A 16,046-nucleotide genomic window follows, 5' to 3' on the forward strand; every position below is an offset into this window, starting at 1 on the left:
CTTTGCAGGCAAGTAAGTGCCTTAACTGCTAAGCCATCTCTCCAGTCCCTTTTATTGTTTTTTTTTTTTTTTATTTTGAGGTAGGGTCTCACTCTAGCTCAGGCTGACATGGAATTCATTATGTAGTCTCAGATTGGCCTTGAGCTCATAGTGATCCTCCTACCTCAGCCTCCCGAGTGCTGGGATTAAAGGCGTGCACCACCTTGCCCAGCTTGTTGTACCTTTTGAGCATAATTTGTTTGGGGGCTTTGAGGAGACTTAGAGTGCAGTTAGCTGCTGGGTAGTTGGCAGCCACTAAGTACCTGTCACCCTGAAAACAAGCAAGGGGCTTTCTAAAGCAGTTTAGTGTTTGGGGTTTTGTTTTACTTGGGAGTTCTTGCTGCTTGGGCCTAATTACTTGGTTTTATAGATGTCTTCTGCCTGTGTACTTTGGGGGCCCCTAGGCTGTTTAATACAAGGACACAGAGCACAGCATGGTTTAGAAGTTGGGATTGTAGAGCTTCTAGCATAATAGGGAGGGTGGACTATACAGTGATACCAATGAATGGCAGATGTGGTCTGTATTAGTGGATATGAGTAATTTTGTTTTTCTGCAAGGATTAAAGAGAAAACTTTATGTAGAGTTGAGCTTAGGGATAAGTCATAAAGAATAATTAGGATCCAGAAGGGAGGTAGTAGTACATAGCTTGGGAAGATGAGAACATGTACTATGAACTGTCTCTTCTGTTAACATTCACTTCTACAGATCCAGAATAGAAGACTGTTCTGGGGATTAAAAACACATTATGAGGTCAATGGCTCTAACACAGACCCTGTATTAGTTCTTATTGTTGCTGTGACTAAATTTATCTGACAAATGCAAGTTAAGGGAGGAAGGATTTATTTTACCTTATGGTTTGAGAAGATGCAATCTGTCGTAGTAGGGAAGGCAGGGCTGCAGTGCATCCTTTCCTTCCGTTCCATGACATAGGAGCAAGTGCTTGCTTACATCTTTGTGGGTCAGAAAGAAGAGAAATAGGAGTGCTATTGCTTAACTGGCTTTCTCCAATTGCCCTTTTTGTTCAGTCTACGACTGAATAAAAAGTCTACCACCACAGGATAGTGTTGCCCACATTCATTGTGTATCTTCCCTCTTAATCATTTTGAGTAAAGCCCTCACAGACACAACGAAAGGTATGCTCACTAATGCTCTAGGTGTTTCTAAGCCAATTGAGTTGACAGTTAACCATTACTGTTCCCTTTGATGGCATAGTTTCAAACCTCCCAGGAGTGTCTATTAATGCCCCAAGACATTTAATGATGAAGATTTGAGATATGGGATAGAAAAGCTTTCAGAAGGGCCTGTATCCTTTTGTTGTTATGGTAGCACTGGACTGAATGGAGTTCATTCTAGCTTAATAGAAGAACAGCAGGTCACAGGTGGGTGGATGCAGTTCTTGCATGAGGGGTTCATGACCTAGTACAGAAAGTTATGAACAAATCCCAAGTATACAATTGTTACAGTCAGGTTCGCATTGCTGGCAGAAAACACCCGACCAAGAGCAGCTTGTGGGAAAAAGAGTTTATTTTGTCTTACATACTCGAGGGAAGCTCTATGATGGCAGGAGGAAATGATGGCATAGTGGACACCATCTCCTGGCCAACATCAGAAGGAAAGTGTGTCAAACACTGGCAAGAGGAAGCTGGTTATAACAACCATAATCCCGCCCCCAACAATACACTCCCTCCAGGAGGCATTAATTCCTAAATTGTCATCAGCTGGGAACCTAGTATTTAGAATACCTAAGTTTATGGGGAGACACCTGAATCAAACCACCATCACAGGCATGTCATGAACTCAAGGGCAGGAATGAGGTTGTAGCCTGTACTAGCCAAGGAAAGGTGACAGAAGAAGCAGTTGGAGTAAGATGGCAGTGCAGGGTGCTATCACTTCAGGAAAGGAAGGCAAAATTCCAGCTGGAGAAACAGTGGTCCAGGCAGCCAAGGTGAGAATTCTGAGCTGGCCTACTTGTCCCACAGTTCCCTCTTGGTCAGTACTTTACATTTCATTGCTCCTCTACCCAGAAGTCTATTGGAGACATGAAGTAAAAATCAAGAAAACAGAGCCAGACATGTTGGTGCACCCCTTTAGTCCCAGCACTTGGGAGGCTGAGGTAGGAGAATTACTGTGAGTTCAAGGCCAGCCTGAGACTACATATTGAATTCCAGGTCAGCCTGGGCTAGAGTGAGACCCTACCTCGGGACACAAAAAAAAACCCAAACAAACAACAATAACAAAAATCACACTCATGCACACATAATCAGGAACACTAGCCTTCTCTTGATGTGGTGGTTTGAGTCAGATGTCCCCCATAAAGTTGTATGTTCTGAGTGCTTGGTTCCCAGTGGATGGCAGTTTGGGAAGAGGAGCTATGCTGGAGAAGGCATTTTGCTGGAGGCAGGTCTAGGGTTATCATAGCCAGCTCCCCCTTGCCAGAGATCAGCTCACTCTTGCTGCTGTTTTCCACCTGCTGTGAAGATGGATGTCCAGCTCCTGCGCGTGCCATGTTTTCCCTTGCCATCTGAAGCTTTCCTGAGCCTGTAAGCCAAAATAAAAACATTCCTCCCATCAGCTGCTTTGTTCTAGAAACAAGAAGGTAATTACAACACCTATCTAGAAGACAGAGAAAGGGAAATTAGACAGTAACTGATATAATAGGGGAGGAAGGTAGAAGATGAATGATGTAGTAAGTAAAATGTTTGTTACAAAAGTGTATGTGTGTTTGCCGGGTGTGGTGGTGCATGCCTTTAACCCCAGTACTTGGTAAGCAGAGGTAGGAGGATCACCATGAGTTTGAGGCCACCCTGAGAGACTACATAGTTAATTCTAGGTCAGCCTGAGCCACAGTGAGAGCCTATGTCAGAAAACCAAAAAGAAAGAAAACAAAAACTACACACACGCACTTTTTTTTTCTGACATAGGGTGTCACTCTGGCCCAGGCTGACCTGGAATTCACTATGGAGTCTGAGGGTGGCCTCGAACTCTCCGCGATCCTCCTCTCTCTGCCTCCTGAGTGCTGGGATTAAAGGTGTGCACCACCACGCCTGGCCAATAAAGATTGTTTTGTGTGTTCTTTGCTGGTCAATTTCTGTCCTTAGTACATGTGTCAGAATCCTATAGGCTGCATTTGGTATGAAAGTGCTCTTGCTTTTCATAGTCTGGCCCACTCACAGTGAACTTGTTTTCTGCTGTGTTTCTGAGGGGATATGAGTAGGTATGGGATTGTAGAGTCAGGGATATGCATGCTTTGCGTTGTAGATATGTCCATCCAGTTTTCCAAAGGGAAACCCTATTGTAAGTTCTGGAATACTGACTGTCTTTCCCTCTGCTTGGATCCTAGGGCTACAGAACTGGCTACCCTTATCGATACCCTGCTCTGAGGGACAAATCCAAAAAATACAGCGATGTGGAGGTTCCTGCCAATGTCACAGGCTACTCCTTGGCTAGTGACGGTGATTCGGGCACTTGCTCACCTCTCAGACACAGTTTTCAGAAGCAGCAGCGAGAGAAGACAAGGTGGCTGAACTCTGGCCGGGGTGATGAAGCTTCTGAGGAAGGGCAGAATGGAAGCAGTCCCAAGTCGAAGACTAAGGTGTGGACGAACATTACACACGATCACGTGAAACCCTTGCTGCAGTCTCTCTCGTCCGGTGTCTGCGTGCCAAGCTGTATTACCAACTGCTTGGTCTGTGCCTACCTTACTGTTCATAGTTAGATGATGTAGAGCAAGTTGGGCAGCTGGGGCTTCGGAGGCTTTGGGAACCTCCCCTTCTGACCACATCAGTGAGCTCTTCTGCAGTAACTTGCTTTCTTTCCGAGCCAAAGTCCACTTTATGTCTTTGCTAAAATTCTAGTAATGCTGTCTGCTTAAAACTGCTTAAGATATAATGTACCTTTTTGGTAATTTCAGCTAACCTGACTCAACATGCAGCACAAATACTAACCTAAAAGCAGGAGGTCTCATTTAACTCAATATGTGTTTGAGCATTCTTAAAATTTTATTTTTGAAAAGGCTGTTCCATTATAAATGTTGTGTTGCAAGCTACAGTGGTTTCATCAAAGCCTTTGTCTCTAGTGTCTTAAGCAGTTTTCCTTGTGGCTTCCCAGCCTGTTCTCTAACGACCCTTGTCTTCTCTCAGCATTGTTGTCTGCCCTCTGTCCCACAGCCTCCGATTGCTCATGCCAGCTGCCCTCTGCATGGACTGTTGCATGTGAGTAGACGGCCATGGTAGTGAGTCTTCTGACTCCTGCTGGGTGCGGCATGACCCAAGTGCAGCGCAGGCCATCTACAGGCACCAGTGACAGACGCCGCCAGGGGTGTTCCTTTCAATATGACTTGCTCAGCATTCTTACTTGCCCTTAAAGATGCTTGATTTCCTGGTGCTGAAACATTCCTCTGAGAATGGGTCTTAATCTCTCATAGGCTAGCCTTGGACAGTCTGCCCAGCTCCTGTGCTAAACAGTAGGAGAGGCCCATTGCCATAAGATTCTGGACCACAGTCTCTTGTGAGGGGACAGACCATTGGTGGGCAACTAGCTCTGCAGGAATTCAGGCAACCCAGCTGGTCCTGAGATACTGGGCAAACAGATAAGCAAGTGTTCTTATTATCAGTGCTTTCAATTAGGGGGAAAAAAGGTGTGTTTACCTCTGGTGTGATGAGACGCCTCTGTGCTCCCAGGCAGCTGCACCACGTGGGCAGGGACTCTCTGTGGCTAAGGCTGGGTTCAGAGTTTGGATGCTGCTTTTCTCTTAGCAGTCTTTCTCTGTTTTCCTTCTTTTCTTTCTTCCTTTCTTCTTTTTTTTAAAACTTGTTAATGGATGTGCACTTCATAAACAAAACCCCTTTCTGATGATGCAGCAGGCATTCTGCTTTGTCTGATGAGTCTTCCAGAGTGCACATGCAGCAACAGCTTTCAGCATTGTAACTGTTAGCTTGAAAAAAGTCATCACTTTAGGCATTTTAATCTATGTATGCCTCAAAGCAGGGCCTTGCTCAGCATTTGTATTTGTTTCTTATTGTTCTGGAGTAATACAAGTTCCATACTGTGTTCCCAGGTTGGTATATTTTCATTTATAATAATTGTTATTTTTCAAATGTATTCAAGCTTCTGAGGTGGCTGTTTTAATGTTTTGACTAAAATTATTTTTAATAAAACGCTGGAGTTATTTTTATCTCAGAAGATAAGCATCAGTGAGTACCCACGGCTCCACGCCCATTCCACACTCCTTTGCTGTGGCTAAGCATTTGACAGTTTTGTTGCTTCCTTTAAAGTCTTATGGTTTATGGCTATTTTATTGCCTCTCGAAAATATTCTGAAAGGCATAACATTTGCTCTCTAAGATGGCTTGTTTTAATGTTCAGTGCCTACTCATGCCTAAGAATTTGACTAAAATCTTGATTACACTTGATTGGAGAACCAAAATAAAATTGATGAGTAGAAAGTACAGCATTCTGACAATGTGCACTGATATCTAAAACAGCCTTTAAGGACTCATGAAGCGCTTTAAGTTTGTTTGGGATATTTTTGTAACACAAAAGTATTAAGTTATATAAAATATTTGACATCACCAAACTCTTCTAGGTAGTTACTATGTAAGTACTAATGCAGTAATTTTCATGGTTGAAATAGTGTACAAGTGGTGCATTCTGATGCTATCATGTATTTTAATGCAAAACTTTGGTGATGCCCACTCTTGCCTCACAGTAGACTCTTTTCCTACTCTTGGGGTAGTAGCACCACATTGCTTCTCATGATCCTGTCATCTCATGCTTCCAATTGGCTTTGGTGTTGGGTGACTCTCAGGGCGTTGAACCAATGGTCTCTGAGGGGCTCTCTGGTAGCTCCAGGGGTTATAGGGCTCAGCTGTGTCATCAGACTTTGTACCCCAGATTTTGGGTGGGTTTTCTACATCCTTTCCCAGCAGTCATTACTCTGACTCACATCATCCACTGATTTTCATGTGGGCACATCCTACTCCCATGGGGACTGCTGGGTGATCCAGGAAATGTGGTCATTGGTTCAGTCCTCTGTGATATTAAGTGCATGATCAAATGTGAGATCAGGTGGACAAATTGTATGCTATGGTGTCATTTATTGTTGTCATAATCCTGACTTTTCGCCTATTCTTGATATTACAGTGGACTAAAGAGGATGGACATAAAACTTCCACCTCTGCTGTCCCTAACCTGTTTGTTCCATTGAACACTAACCCAAAAGAAGTCCAGGAGATGAGGAACAAGGTATGTCTTGCCATCTGCACTCAGTGAGAGTGTGGGCATGGGACCAGGAGGGGTGCTGACTGGTGTGTGGTAGAGGGTGCTTCTAGCAGAGAACATCTGCTACCACTAGTGGAACTGAGGTCTCCTTTGTCACACTGTTGTTCACATTTTGGGGCCCTATTGATTCTGGAACTGATGCTTACCCAATCATGAGTCTGAAGTGGAAGCCACAGAGCCTGATCCTAGCAAGAACAGACAGCTGCCCCTTTCAGGGTTCATTCAGAGAGCTGTGAACAGTGTGTACTATGTCTGACTCTGAGATCCATCACCATTCACATCACTAGAAGATGGGTTCACAGCAGATCTTTCCCCAGTGTTACTAAATACAGTGAGGGATCTGTGCCCTCCCAGAGATGGCTGGAAGGTGTGAGGTCAGGAGTAATACCTTCATCCCTGTAGTCCCTCACCCCTCAAGCAGGTACATTCTGGCCATCATGGGCCCAGTCATTGGTTTAAGCAGAATAGAAGTGCAACTTGCATATGCCTGGGGTCCAGGTGTATAGCTAGTATGATTGGAAGTCACAGTATGACTTCTGTACTGCTGATGTGCCTTTCTCCTTCCTTTCCTCAGATCCGAGAACAGAACTTACAGGACATTAAGACAGCTGGTCCTCAGTCCCAGGTTTTGTGTGGTGTAGTGATGGACAGAAGCCTCATCCAGGTGAGAGCTCAGAGTGTCTCTGACACTAGTGGGTGGTGACTAAGACCATCTGCTCCAAAGTTATTCATATCTTGGGAGAATGATGTTATGAGGTGAGTATTCTAGGCCAGCAGTTATCTTTGTTAAAAGTCCATATGATAACTCAGCTACTTTACTTGAGTTCTAGATCAAATAAGCATGCTAGGGTGTGTCCACCCCTCCAGCCCTGCTCCTTATAGTGCATGTATATACCCTATTTGAGACTGGGTTCTCCTGTCCTCAGAATGCCAGATAAATGCTAGAAGAGGGTGGGTTGATGGACCTTGTTCTGGTCCATACTTATATCTGCAACAAAGCGCTGCTTGGGTTACAGAGGGATGGGTGCCTGTAAATGTGGCCCATATTTGCAGGCTTTTCTATAAAATGACTACATTTAGTGGCACATTGATGATAATTGTGTAAGTATTTATCTCTTAAAATTAAGATGCCACCAATGCTTTCAGTCTGACTTTGCAGGGGCAGATGATTAATATTGCATTGTTTGAATTTGGCCAGCTATGGTCCTAGTTTCCTATTGTGTTTGCACGTACCTCTGTCATCACTGCCCCATTTACTGTTGACAACTGCCCCTGCTGCATGCTCTTATCTGGCTTCATCCTGTGCTCTTGGTTGATATTCTTAAGGTGGGGCCTGGTGTGCTCTGATGACTCAGTTTACTGTTGCAGGACGCACCCCTCTCTGACTGTACGGAAACTATCGAAGGGCTCGAGCTTACAGAGCAGACCTTTAGTCCCGCTAAATCTGTCTCTTTTAGAAAGGTACTCACTGCCCTGTCCTTACCTACCTGTTGGCCCATGGTGCTCTTTTCCCTTCCTTCCCCCACCCAGCTCCCCTCTTCAGACACTGTCTTAATTACTGAAGTAACTTGATGTGGACTTTCTGAGACTGTACAGAAGGATCTGTTCTGGCTACTCTATTTTTTGATTAAAACATTTGGTATGAGGTATTTTAACTGTTTCCAGTGTTCTAAGTTGTTAGAAATGGTCCATAGGGATGGTGTGCATTTCTGAAGTTCTTAGTGACTTTGGTTAGTTTATTTCTTCAGGTTTCAGGGTCAGCCTTTTACAGGATGTCAATGCCAGATAGGCTTTTATGGGCTGTACTGGAAGTGGCAGCTCCTCAAAAGACCTTCCCTCAATTGTTTATCTTTGACCATAGCAGTTGAAAGTCACGAAAGATGTTATTTCAGAGGTATGACAGTTTTTTAAAAAAATATTTTTTGTTGGGCAGAGAGAGAGAAAGAGAGAATGGGCACGACAGGGCCTTTAGCCACTGAAAACGAACTCCAGATGCATGTGCCTCCTTGTGCATCTGGGTTACGTGGGTCCTGGGGAATCGAGCCTCGAACCAGGGTCCTGAGGTTTCACAGGCAAGCACTTATCTTCTAAGCCATCTCTCCAGCCCAACATGACAGTTTTTATCAGCCCCTTTTAATAAAATGTGTTTTTAAAATTTTTATTTTTAAAGTTTTATTTATTTGAGAGAGAGAAAGAGTGAGATGGAGAACAAGAGAAACAGAGAATGGGTGCACCAAGGCCTCCAGACACTGCAAACAAACTCCAGATTCATGTGTCACCTTATACATCTGGCTTTACGTGGGTCCTGGGAAATTGAACCAGAGTCCTTTGGCTTTGTGGGCACACACTTTAAGCACGCACTTTAACTATGAAGTCATCCCTCCAGCCCATGTTTTTTTTTTTAATATTTTTTGTCCATTTATTTATTTATTTGAGAGCGACAGACAGAGAGAGAAAGACAGATAGAGGTAGAGAGAGAGAATGGGCGCTCCAGGGCTTCCAGCCTGTGCAAACGAACTCCAGACGCGTGCGCCCCCTTGTGCATCTGGCTAACGTGGGACCTGGGGAACCGAGCCTCGAACCGGGGTCCTTAGGCTTCACAGGCAAGCGCTTAACCACTAAGCCATCTCTCCAGCCCCAGACCATGTTTTTTTGTTTGTTTGTTTTTTAGTTAGGATCCCAGGCTGGCCTGAAACTTAATCTTTAGCTCCCAACTGGCCTCAGACACATAGTGATCCTTCTATCTCAGCCTCTGAAGTGCTGGGATAATGAGTTTAGGGCCAGTTTGGGCCAAATAGGAAGATCTTGTCTCAAAAGGAAAATAGGGGGGAGGGCTGGAGAGATAGATGGCTTAGCAATTAAGGTGCTTGCCTGGCAAGTCTAAAGAACCAAGTTCTATTCCCCTGTACCCACACAAGCCAGATGCACAAGATAGCACATGTGTCTGGAGTTTGTTTGCAGTGGCCAGAGGCCCTGGAGTGCCCATTCTCTCTCTCTCTTTCTCTCTCTCATAAGTAAGTAAAGAGAAGGGAAAAAATAAGAAAGAAAAAAAGAAAAAAAAGAACAAGATGTGATAGCACACTACTGTAATTTTAGCACTTGTGAGGCCAAAGCAGAAGGATTTCACAGGTTTAAGGTCAACCTAGGCTTCATAGTGAGTTCAAGGCTAGCCCTTGGTTAGATAGTAAGATGCTTTCTTTGAAAATAAAGGACTGGGGCTGAAAAGGTGGCTCAGCAGTTAAGGCACTTCCCTACAAAACTTAATGACCTGACTTTGATTCCTCAGTGCCCACATAAAGCCAGATATACAAAGTGGTACACATATCTGGAGTTCTTTTGCAGTGGCTGGAGGCTGTGGCACACCTGTTCTTTGTGTCTGTCTTTATTTTTATCTCTCTCTCTGATTGCAAATAAATAAAATTTTAAAATAAAGAGCTTGGGGGATAGCCCAGTGCTTAAGGTGCTCACCAGCAAAGGCCAATAACCCAAGTTCAGTCTCCCAGTACCCACATAAAGTCAAATACACAAAATGGTTCATGCATCTGGAGTTGGTTTGCAGCTACTGGAGGACCTGGTACACCTATTCATATTCATTCATTCATAGTCTCTCTCCCTCCCCCAGCTCCAGGGTGTGGTAGTGAATGTCTTTAATCCCAGCACTTGGGAGGCCGAGGTAGGAGGTTTGCTAAGTGAGTTCAAGACCAGCCTGAGACTGGTCTTGAGCCCTAAACTTCTGTCCATTGGACACATGGAGCCCTAACCTCAGTGTGTCTAGTGGATAGAAGATGTGTCTGGTGTGACTAGGCCAGGGAGAAGGAAAGCTTCCCTAATGAATTCCAGGTTAGCCTGTGCTTAAAATAATAATAATAAAAATAGAGCTGACTTAGCAAATGACTTAGCAAAGGACTCTCTAGGTCCCACATAAGACAAACACACTAGGTGATACAAGTGTGCAAGATTGCACATGCGCAAAAGGTGGTGAATGAGCCTGGAGTTAGATTGCAGTGGCTGGAGGCCCTGGCACTCCATTTCTCTCTCTTGTGTATGCTCTCTCATTTAACAAAACAACAACAACAGCAACAATAACAACAAAGCCAGGCATAGTAGTGCACACCTTTAATCCCAGCACTTGGGAGGCAGAGGTAGGAGGATCACTGTGAGTTCAAGGTTACCCTGAGACTACATAATGAATTCCAGGTTAGCCTGGACTAGAGAGTGAAACCCTACCTCGGGAAACTAAAATAATAATAATTAATAATAAATAAAAAAAAATGGAAGCACAAACACAAAACAGAACTACAACAACAACAACAAAAAAAGCCTGAGGTAATTTTTTTCCCCCATAGGTAGGGTCTCAGTCTAGCCCAGGCTGACCTGAAATTCACTATATAATCTCAGGGTGGCCTTAAACTCATGGCAATCCTCCTACCTCTGCTCCCTGTGTACTGGGATTAAAGGCATGTGCCACCTTGCCCAGCTTGAGGTAATTTTTTTTTTTTTTTTTTTTGAGGTAGAGTTTCACTCTAGTCAAGCTGACCTGGAATTCACTATGTAGTCTCAAGGTGGCCTTGAACTCATAGTGGTCCTCCTACCTCTGCCTCCTGAGTACTGAGATTAAAATGTATGTGCCACCATGCCCAGCTTGAGTTAATTTTTATGGTGAGACAATTTTTTAATGTAACAGAAGAGAATTTATGGAAATTTCGAACCCAAAGTGAGACTTCCTTTTATGTACACTCGGTGTGTCCAGTGGATAGAAGATGTGTCTGGTGTGACTTGGCCAGGGAGAAGGAAAGCTTCCCTAATGATGCAGAATTCTTGTTGCAGAACTTGGTTCCTATAGGCAGGAAGTGGCAAGTTGCATGGTTCAGAGTCTTTGAGGTTTTCCCTTTGCACAAATGGAATTCTAGGAGCTCTTTTCACTCTAAGCACCTACCATGAGATACAAGTATCATTATAGTAGTGGCCTTTCTGACAGAAAGAAACAGATTTATGCTAATCTCCTATGTTCCTGTCTGGAATCCTTGCTAATAACATTAATTTGTATATTTATGTATTAATTTAGTGGGCCCCATTTTTCCCTATCCTTAGAATTTGTTTCCACCTACCTCTTCTGAAGGAACTTCTCAGAAGGGAAAAATTAGGTGTTCTTTTCACCTCCAGCTTGTCTTTCGTGTTGGTACTTTGGGCCATAAGCCATGTGAATCTGTCACTTAATACCTTTATCTCTGGTATGTGTGCTATGCAGAGCAGTACCAGTCTGTGGTGCTGTACTTTAGTTTTGTGAACTACAGCTGAGTCATAGTAATTGCTATTGTATTGCATTTCATAGATTTTGTGGCATGTTGGGACTATTTGGGGAAAAAAGGCATCTGGAACAGCTATATTGAAGATTTGTTTTATACTGTTTCATCATCCAATGACAACTTGAGTTACTATGCTCAGCCATGATTGAATATAGCATGACACCTGGGTGCTTCATGAACAGATGTTCTCATTTGGTCTTGTCAGCCCCTGGGCTAGGGAAGGGTCTTGCCTTTATGCACCTTGAAGGCAAGCTGTCATAGCATGGGGGGGGAGGCTCCCTGCTTTTATAATTTTGACATTTGGTTTAAATGTGTACAAACATGTGTCTCAGACCTGATCTCCCTTATTTTATTGGTGGTGACATCGGTTTGCAGGTGTTACGCACATTTTGTTACAAGATGCCACTGCTTGGAGGGATCTTGTAGCTGGCAACCCAGTAGGCCCCTCTTACGGAGAGTAAAGCTGAGGCTTTGGGTAGATGGGGCTTGTTTCAACCAGAGTTAATAAGTGACAGGCAAGCACTGTATTTCCTGTCTTGCTGTGACAGGCTGCTTCTAGATGACAAAACTACCTTTAGGTGAGGCTGGTCAAAGATGGCTCCCCAACCATGAGTCTCCAGGTTCTCCAGCAAAGCCACCGACTCCTGTAGACCTATCCGTCTCTCCTGAAGGTTCTGTCAATGTTCAGCTCCAGATACATTTTTCTCAGTGTGCTTGACAGTGACCACTTAGTCCAGACACATCAGTCTCTGCCTGAGAAGCAATTGCCAGTGTGCAGTGTGGGCACACTGTCCTCAGAAAGCAGTGAGCTCCAGCCCTCACAAAAATGATTTGGAATCCCCTGTTTTAATTTTGTTCTTACATTTTTCTTTTCTTTTCTTTTTTTGAGGCAGGCTGACTTGAAACTTATTCTATAGCTCTAGGCTGGCCTTGAATTCACATTAGCCTTACCTTAGCCTTCTAAGTGCTAAGATTAAAGGTGTGTGCCACTACACCCAGCTTCATTTGTTTTTAGTAGCTGCCATTTAATAATGTATATGTGTTGAGTTCTGGTTAATGTTCTCAGCAGTGAACCCCAAGGCACTTCGTGGTCACTTTCTTCCCCTAGATCTGGCCAAGCAGAACTGTGGGGCAAAGAACTGGGCAGGTGTGGTGGGGGGGGGGCCAGACTGCCCTCTGACGCCCTCTCTGTGATGCTTCCCCAGGTCCACCCAGCCAGCTTTACCCTACTGTGGTATTGGTGCCCGCTCAGGTCATCTCTTATAGAATAATTAGCATTTGCCTTGGTGCTTTGCTTTGCTTGCTTGCTTCTTTTTTTTCTCTCACAGCTTCCAAATGCATTAGAAAACTCTGGTGTTGGGGGGACAGCCTGTTACCCCTTAATGTTTCAGGATTAGGTCAGGAGCTGGTTATAAACCAGTCAGAGTGGGAACTTGTCCATGCTCTTAAAGTGTAAACAGATCGTCAGATGCTTCCTTTGCTCTGCTTGTTGTAGCATAGAACGTTTTCTGAGGTTGTGTGAGGGGGTGCCTTAGTAAGCAATATCTAGGAGAGAACCCTCTGCCATTCCTGTCTGCAGGGGTCAGAGGAGATCCTCGTCCAAGAGGGTCTCTGCTGTTGACTCTGCACTTAAGTGCCTTTGCTTTTGAAACCTGTAGAGCATTGGTAGGGCTTCATTTCCTATTTTGTTGTTGTGTAGCATCAACCCATATTACCACAACCTGTTAAAGGCTACAGATTGTCCTTGGCTGTGGGACCTGGCAGTTCAGTTCTAGGATGTCTGTTTGTAACCCCTCCTCCCCCACCTGCTGCCTATCTTGGAGGAGGGAGGCCCCACCAGGCCAGGTATCAGTCTTGAGGTGTCTGTGTGCTACTGGAAATCCCCCTCCCCCTACAGCCTCTACCTGCCTGGGAGGAGGGAGGCCCCACCAGGTCAGGCTCATGTAGACCAAGCCTCTTTTGTCCACAGGGGGAGCTGGTGACAGCCTCCAAGGCCATCATTGAGAAGGAATACCAGCCACATGTCATCGTGAGCACCACAGGTCCCAACCCCTTCAACACACTCACAGACCGTGAGCTGGAGGAGTACCGCAGAGAGGTGGAGCGGAAGCAGAAGGGCTCTGAAGGTGGGTGCTACTGAGACTTGGGAATGAGGCAGCTGCAGAAATTGAAAGAAGGTGTTCTGGGAGCTTCTCTGTGTGAAAAGTCATGTGCATGAAGCACAAACCTTGTGTTTAAGAATTGAACATTATCCAGTTCACATTTCCATTCCAGTCATCTGAGCTGAACATAAATGGGAAGAGTGCTTTTCAGGAGGGACCCATGATGAGACACTATAGACATGTGTGCGCACTATCATAAACCACTGGGTGGAGAGCTCTGCACAGAGGAGGCTGAGCTGCAGTGAAGAGAAAGGGCAAGGGAGAGTCTCAGCACTACTCAAGTTGTTCTGCTGTCCAGAGAGTGTATATGCAGAGCTGGTCCCCCTTGTGTTTTCTGTGCTAGCTTGAAATTATGTTTAAGATATATTTTACTTAATCAGTATTTCTGCCAAAGCTTCCTTCAGAAGAGGCCTTCATTCATATGATTAACACTCACCTGTCATGACTGAGCAGTGATATTGTGCCACACACCATTCTAGCTGTTCTTCAGCTCACCTTGTTCTCAAAGTGATGCTGGGAGATGGGCCTGTTCCCACCAGCTGGAGCAGGGCTACCAGGGGAACTGAGGCTGAGAGATTGAGTAACTCAAGGTGTAGATGATATATATAGAAAGTATACATGACAGAGCCTGGACTTGAACCAGTTTATGTGATCTTCAGCACTGAGTGCTGGGGCCTCAGGTCAGCCTGTGACCTCTGTGTAGAGGGAGGTACTGAATGTTCTTGAAGTTGGGAATTTCTAGCAAATTCTTTCTTTAAGGTGGTTCTCCATTCCACATAGTCACAGGCTGTGTATTAGTGTGCTGGGGGTATCCTCATGCAGGGATAGTTACAGGCTTTGAGCTATGGTGTGGACTGCTCTGACACATTCCCAGACCATGTTAAGAATCATGGCCCTTGAGTTCAAGGCCACCCTGAGATGACAGAGTTAATTCCAGGTCAGCCTGGATCAGAGTGAGACCCTACCTTGAAAAACAAAACAAAACAAACAAATAAAAAGAATCATGGCCTTTTTTTCTCTTGGTCACTCGATAACAAAAGTGGGCATTATGTAATGACTGACAGTTTATAACAAACAAAATGAAATGCATTGGGGATGTGGCTCAATTGTTAAGAGTGCCTGCCTAGCATGAATGAATCCCTGGGTTTCATCCCCAGAACGGCATAAATGTGTGGGCATGGGGCACATGTCTCACCCTTAGGAGGTAGAGATAAAAGGATCAGAAATTCAAGGTCATCATCATTGCCTAGATGAGGAATTCAAGGCCACCTTAGGCTACATGAGGTCCTGTCTTAAAAAACAAACATACAGGGCTGGAGAGATGGCTTAGCAGTTAAGGCGCTTACCTGTGAAGCCTATGGACTGAGGTTCAATTCCCCAGTGCCCACATAAGCTAGCTGCACAAGGTGCCACATGCATCTGAGTTCATTTGCAGTGGCTGGAGGCTCATTCTCTCTCTGCCTATATGTTTCCTTCTCTCTCTCTCTCAAATAAAAACAAAATAAATTATTAAAAAAAAAAAAAAACATACAGGGGGAAAAAAGAAAACAAACCCAAAGTTGTTGTCGGGCATGGTGGCACATGCCTTTAATCCCAGCGCTCAGGAGGCAGAGGTAGGAGGATCACTGTGAGTTTAAGGCCACCCTGAAACTACATTCTGAATTCTAGGTCAGCCTGAGCCAAAGTGAGATCCTACCTCAAAAAACAAAAACAAACAAACAAACAAATGAAAAACCCAACAACAACAAAAACAGGGCTGGAGGGACGACTTATCAGTTATGGCACTTGCCTGCAAAGCCTAAGGACTTGCTTTGACTCTCCAGATCCCACATAAGCCAGACACACAAGGGGGTGCAACATGTCTGGAGTTCATTGTAGTGCCTGAAGGCCCTCATGTGCCAATTCTCATATTTTCACTCTCTGTCTCTGGCTAGGCATGGTGGTTCATGCCTTTAATCCCAGCACTTGGGAGGCAGAGGTAGGAGGATCGCTTTGAGTTCAAGGCCACCTTGAGATTACATAGTGAATTCTAGATCAGCCTGAACTAGAGTGAGACCCTAACTTTAAAAAATAAAAATTAAAAAAAAAAACAAACCAGTCTGTTGGGCCTGCCTCAAAAATCAAAACAGAGGAGCAGGTCTATGGCCTGTTGGGAAGGCTCTTTCGGGGCCTCATTACTTTCTTCCTACCAGTAACCCTCTTGCTCACCAGGTACAGAGAGCACTCTGGGCTGATACTAGGAAGCCCATAGGGCAGAGAT

The 16,046-nt window shown here is 44.7% G+C and overlaps 1 protein-coding gene across 14 annotated transcripts in view; it reads left to right on the plus strand.

Annotated features, from left to right (window-relative positions):
- The window catches only part of Add1 (adducin 1), a 107,607-nt gene that overhangs the window by 85,709 nt on the left and 5,852 nt on the right, over positions 1–16,046 (plus strand). For 5 of the 14 annotated variants that reach the window (XM_045130275.1, XM_045130279.1, XM_045130281.1 and 2 more), the window contains exons 10-14: positions 3,381–3,725; positions 6,181–6,282; positions 6,893–6,982; positions 7,687–7,779; positions 13,594–13,750. In XM_045130275.1, the coding sequence (XP_044986210.1) occupies positions 3,381–3,725; positions 6,181–6,282; positions 6,893–6,982; positions 7,687–7,779; positions 13,594–13,750 (787 nt within the window). The remainder of the gene's footprint in view (positions 1–3,380; positions 3,726–6,180; positions 6,283–6,892; positions 6,983–7,686; positions 7,780–13,593; positions 13,751–16,046) is intronic. The other 9 variants (XM_045130277.1, XM_045130284.1, XM_004656009.2 and 6 more) reach the window with 3 other exon arrangements.

The sequence above is a fragment of the Jaculus jaculus genome, chromosome 11 (assembly GCF_020740685.1).
Source record: "Jaculus jaculus isolate mJacJac1 chromosome 11, mJacJac1.mat.Y.cur, whole genome shotgun sequence".
Classification (NCBI taxonomy): domain Eukaryota; kingdom Metazoa; phylum Chordata; class Mammalia; order Rodentia; family Dipodidae; genus Jaculus; species Jaculus jaculus.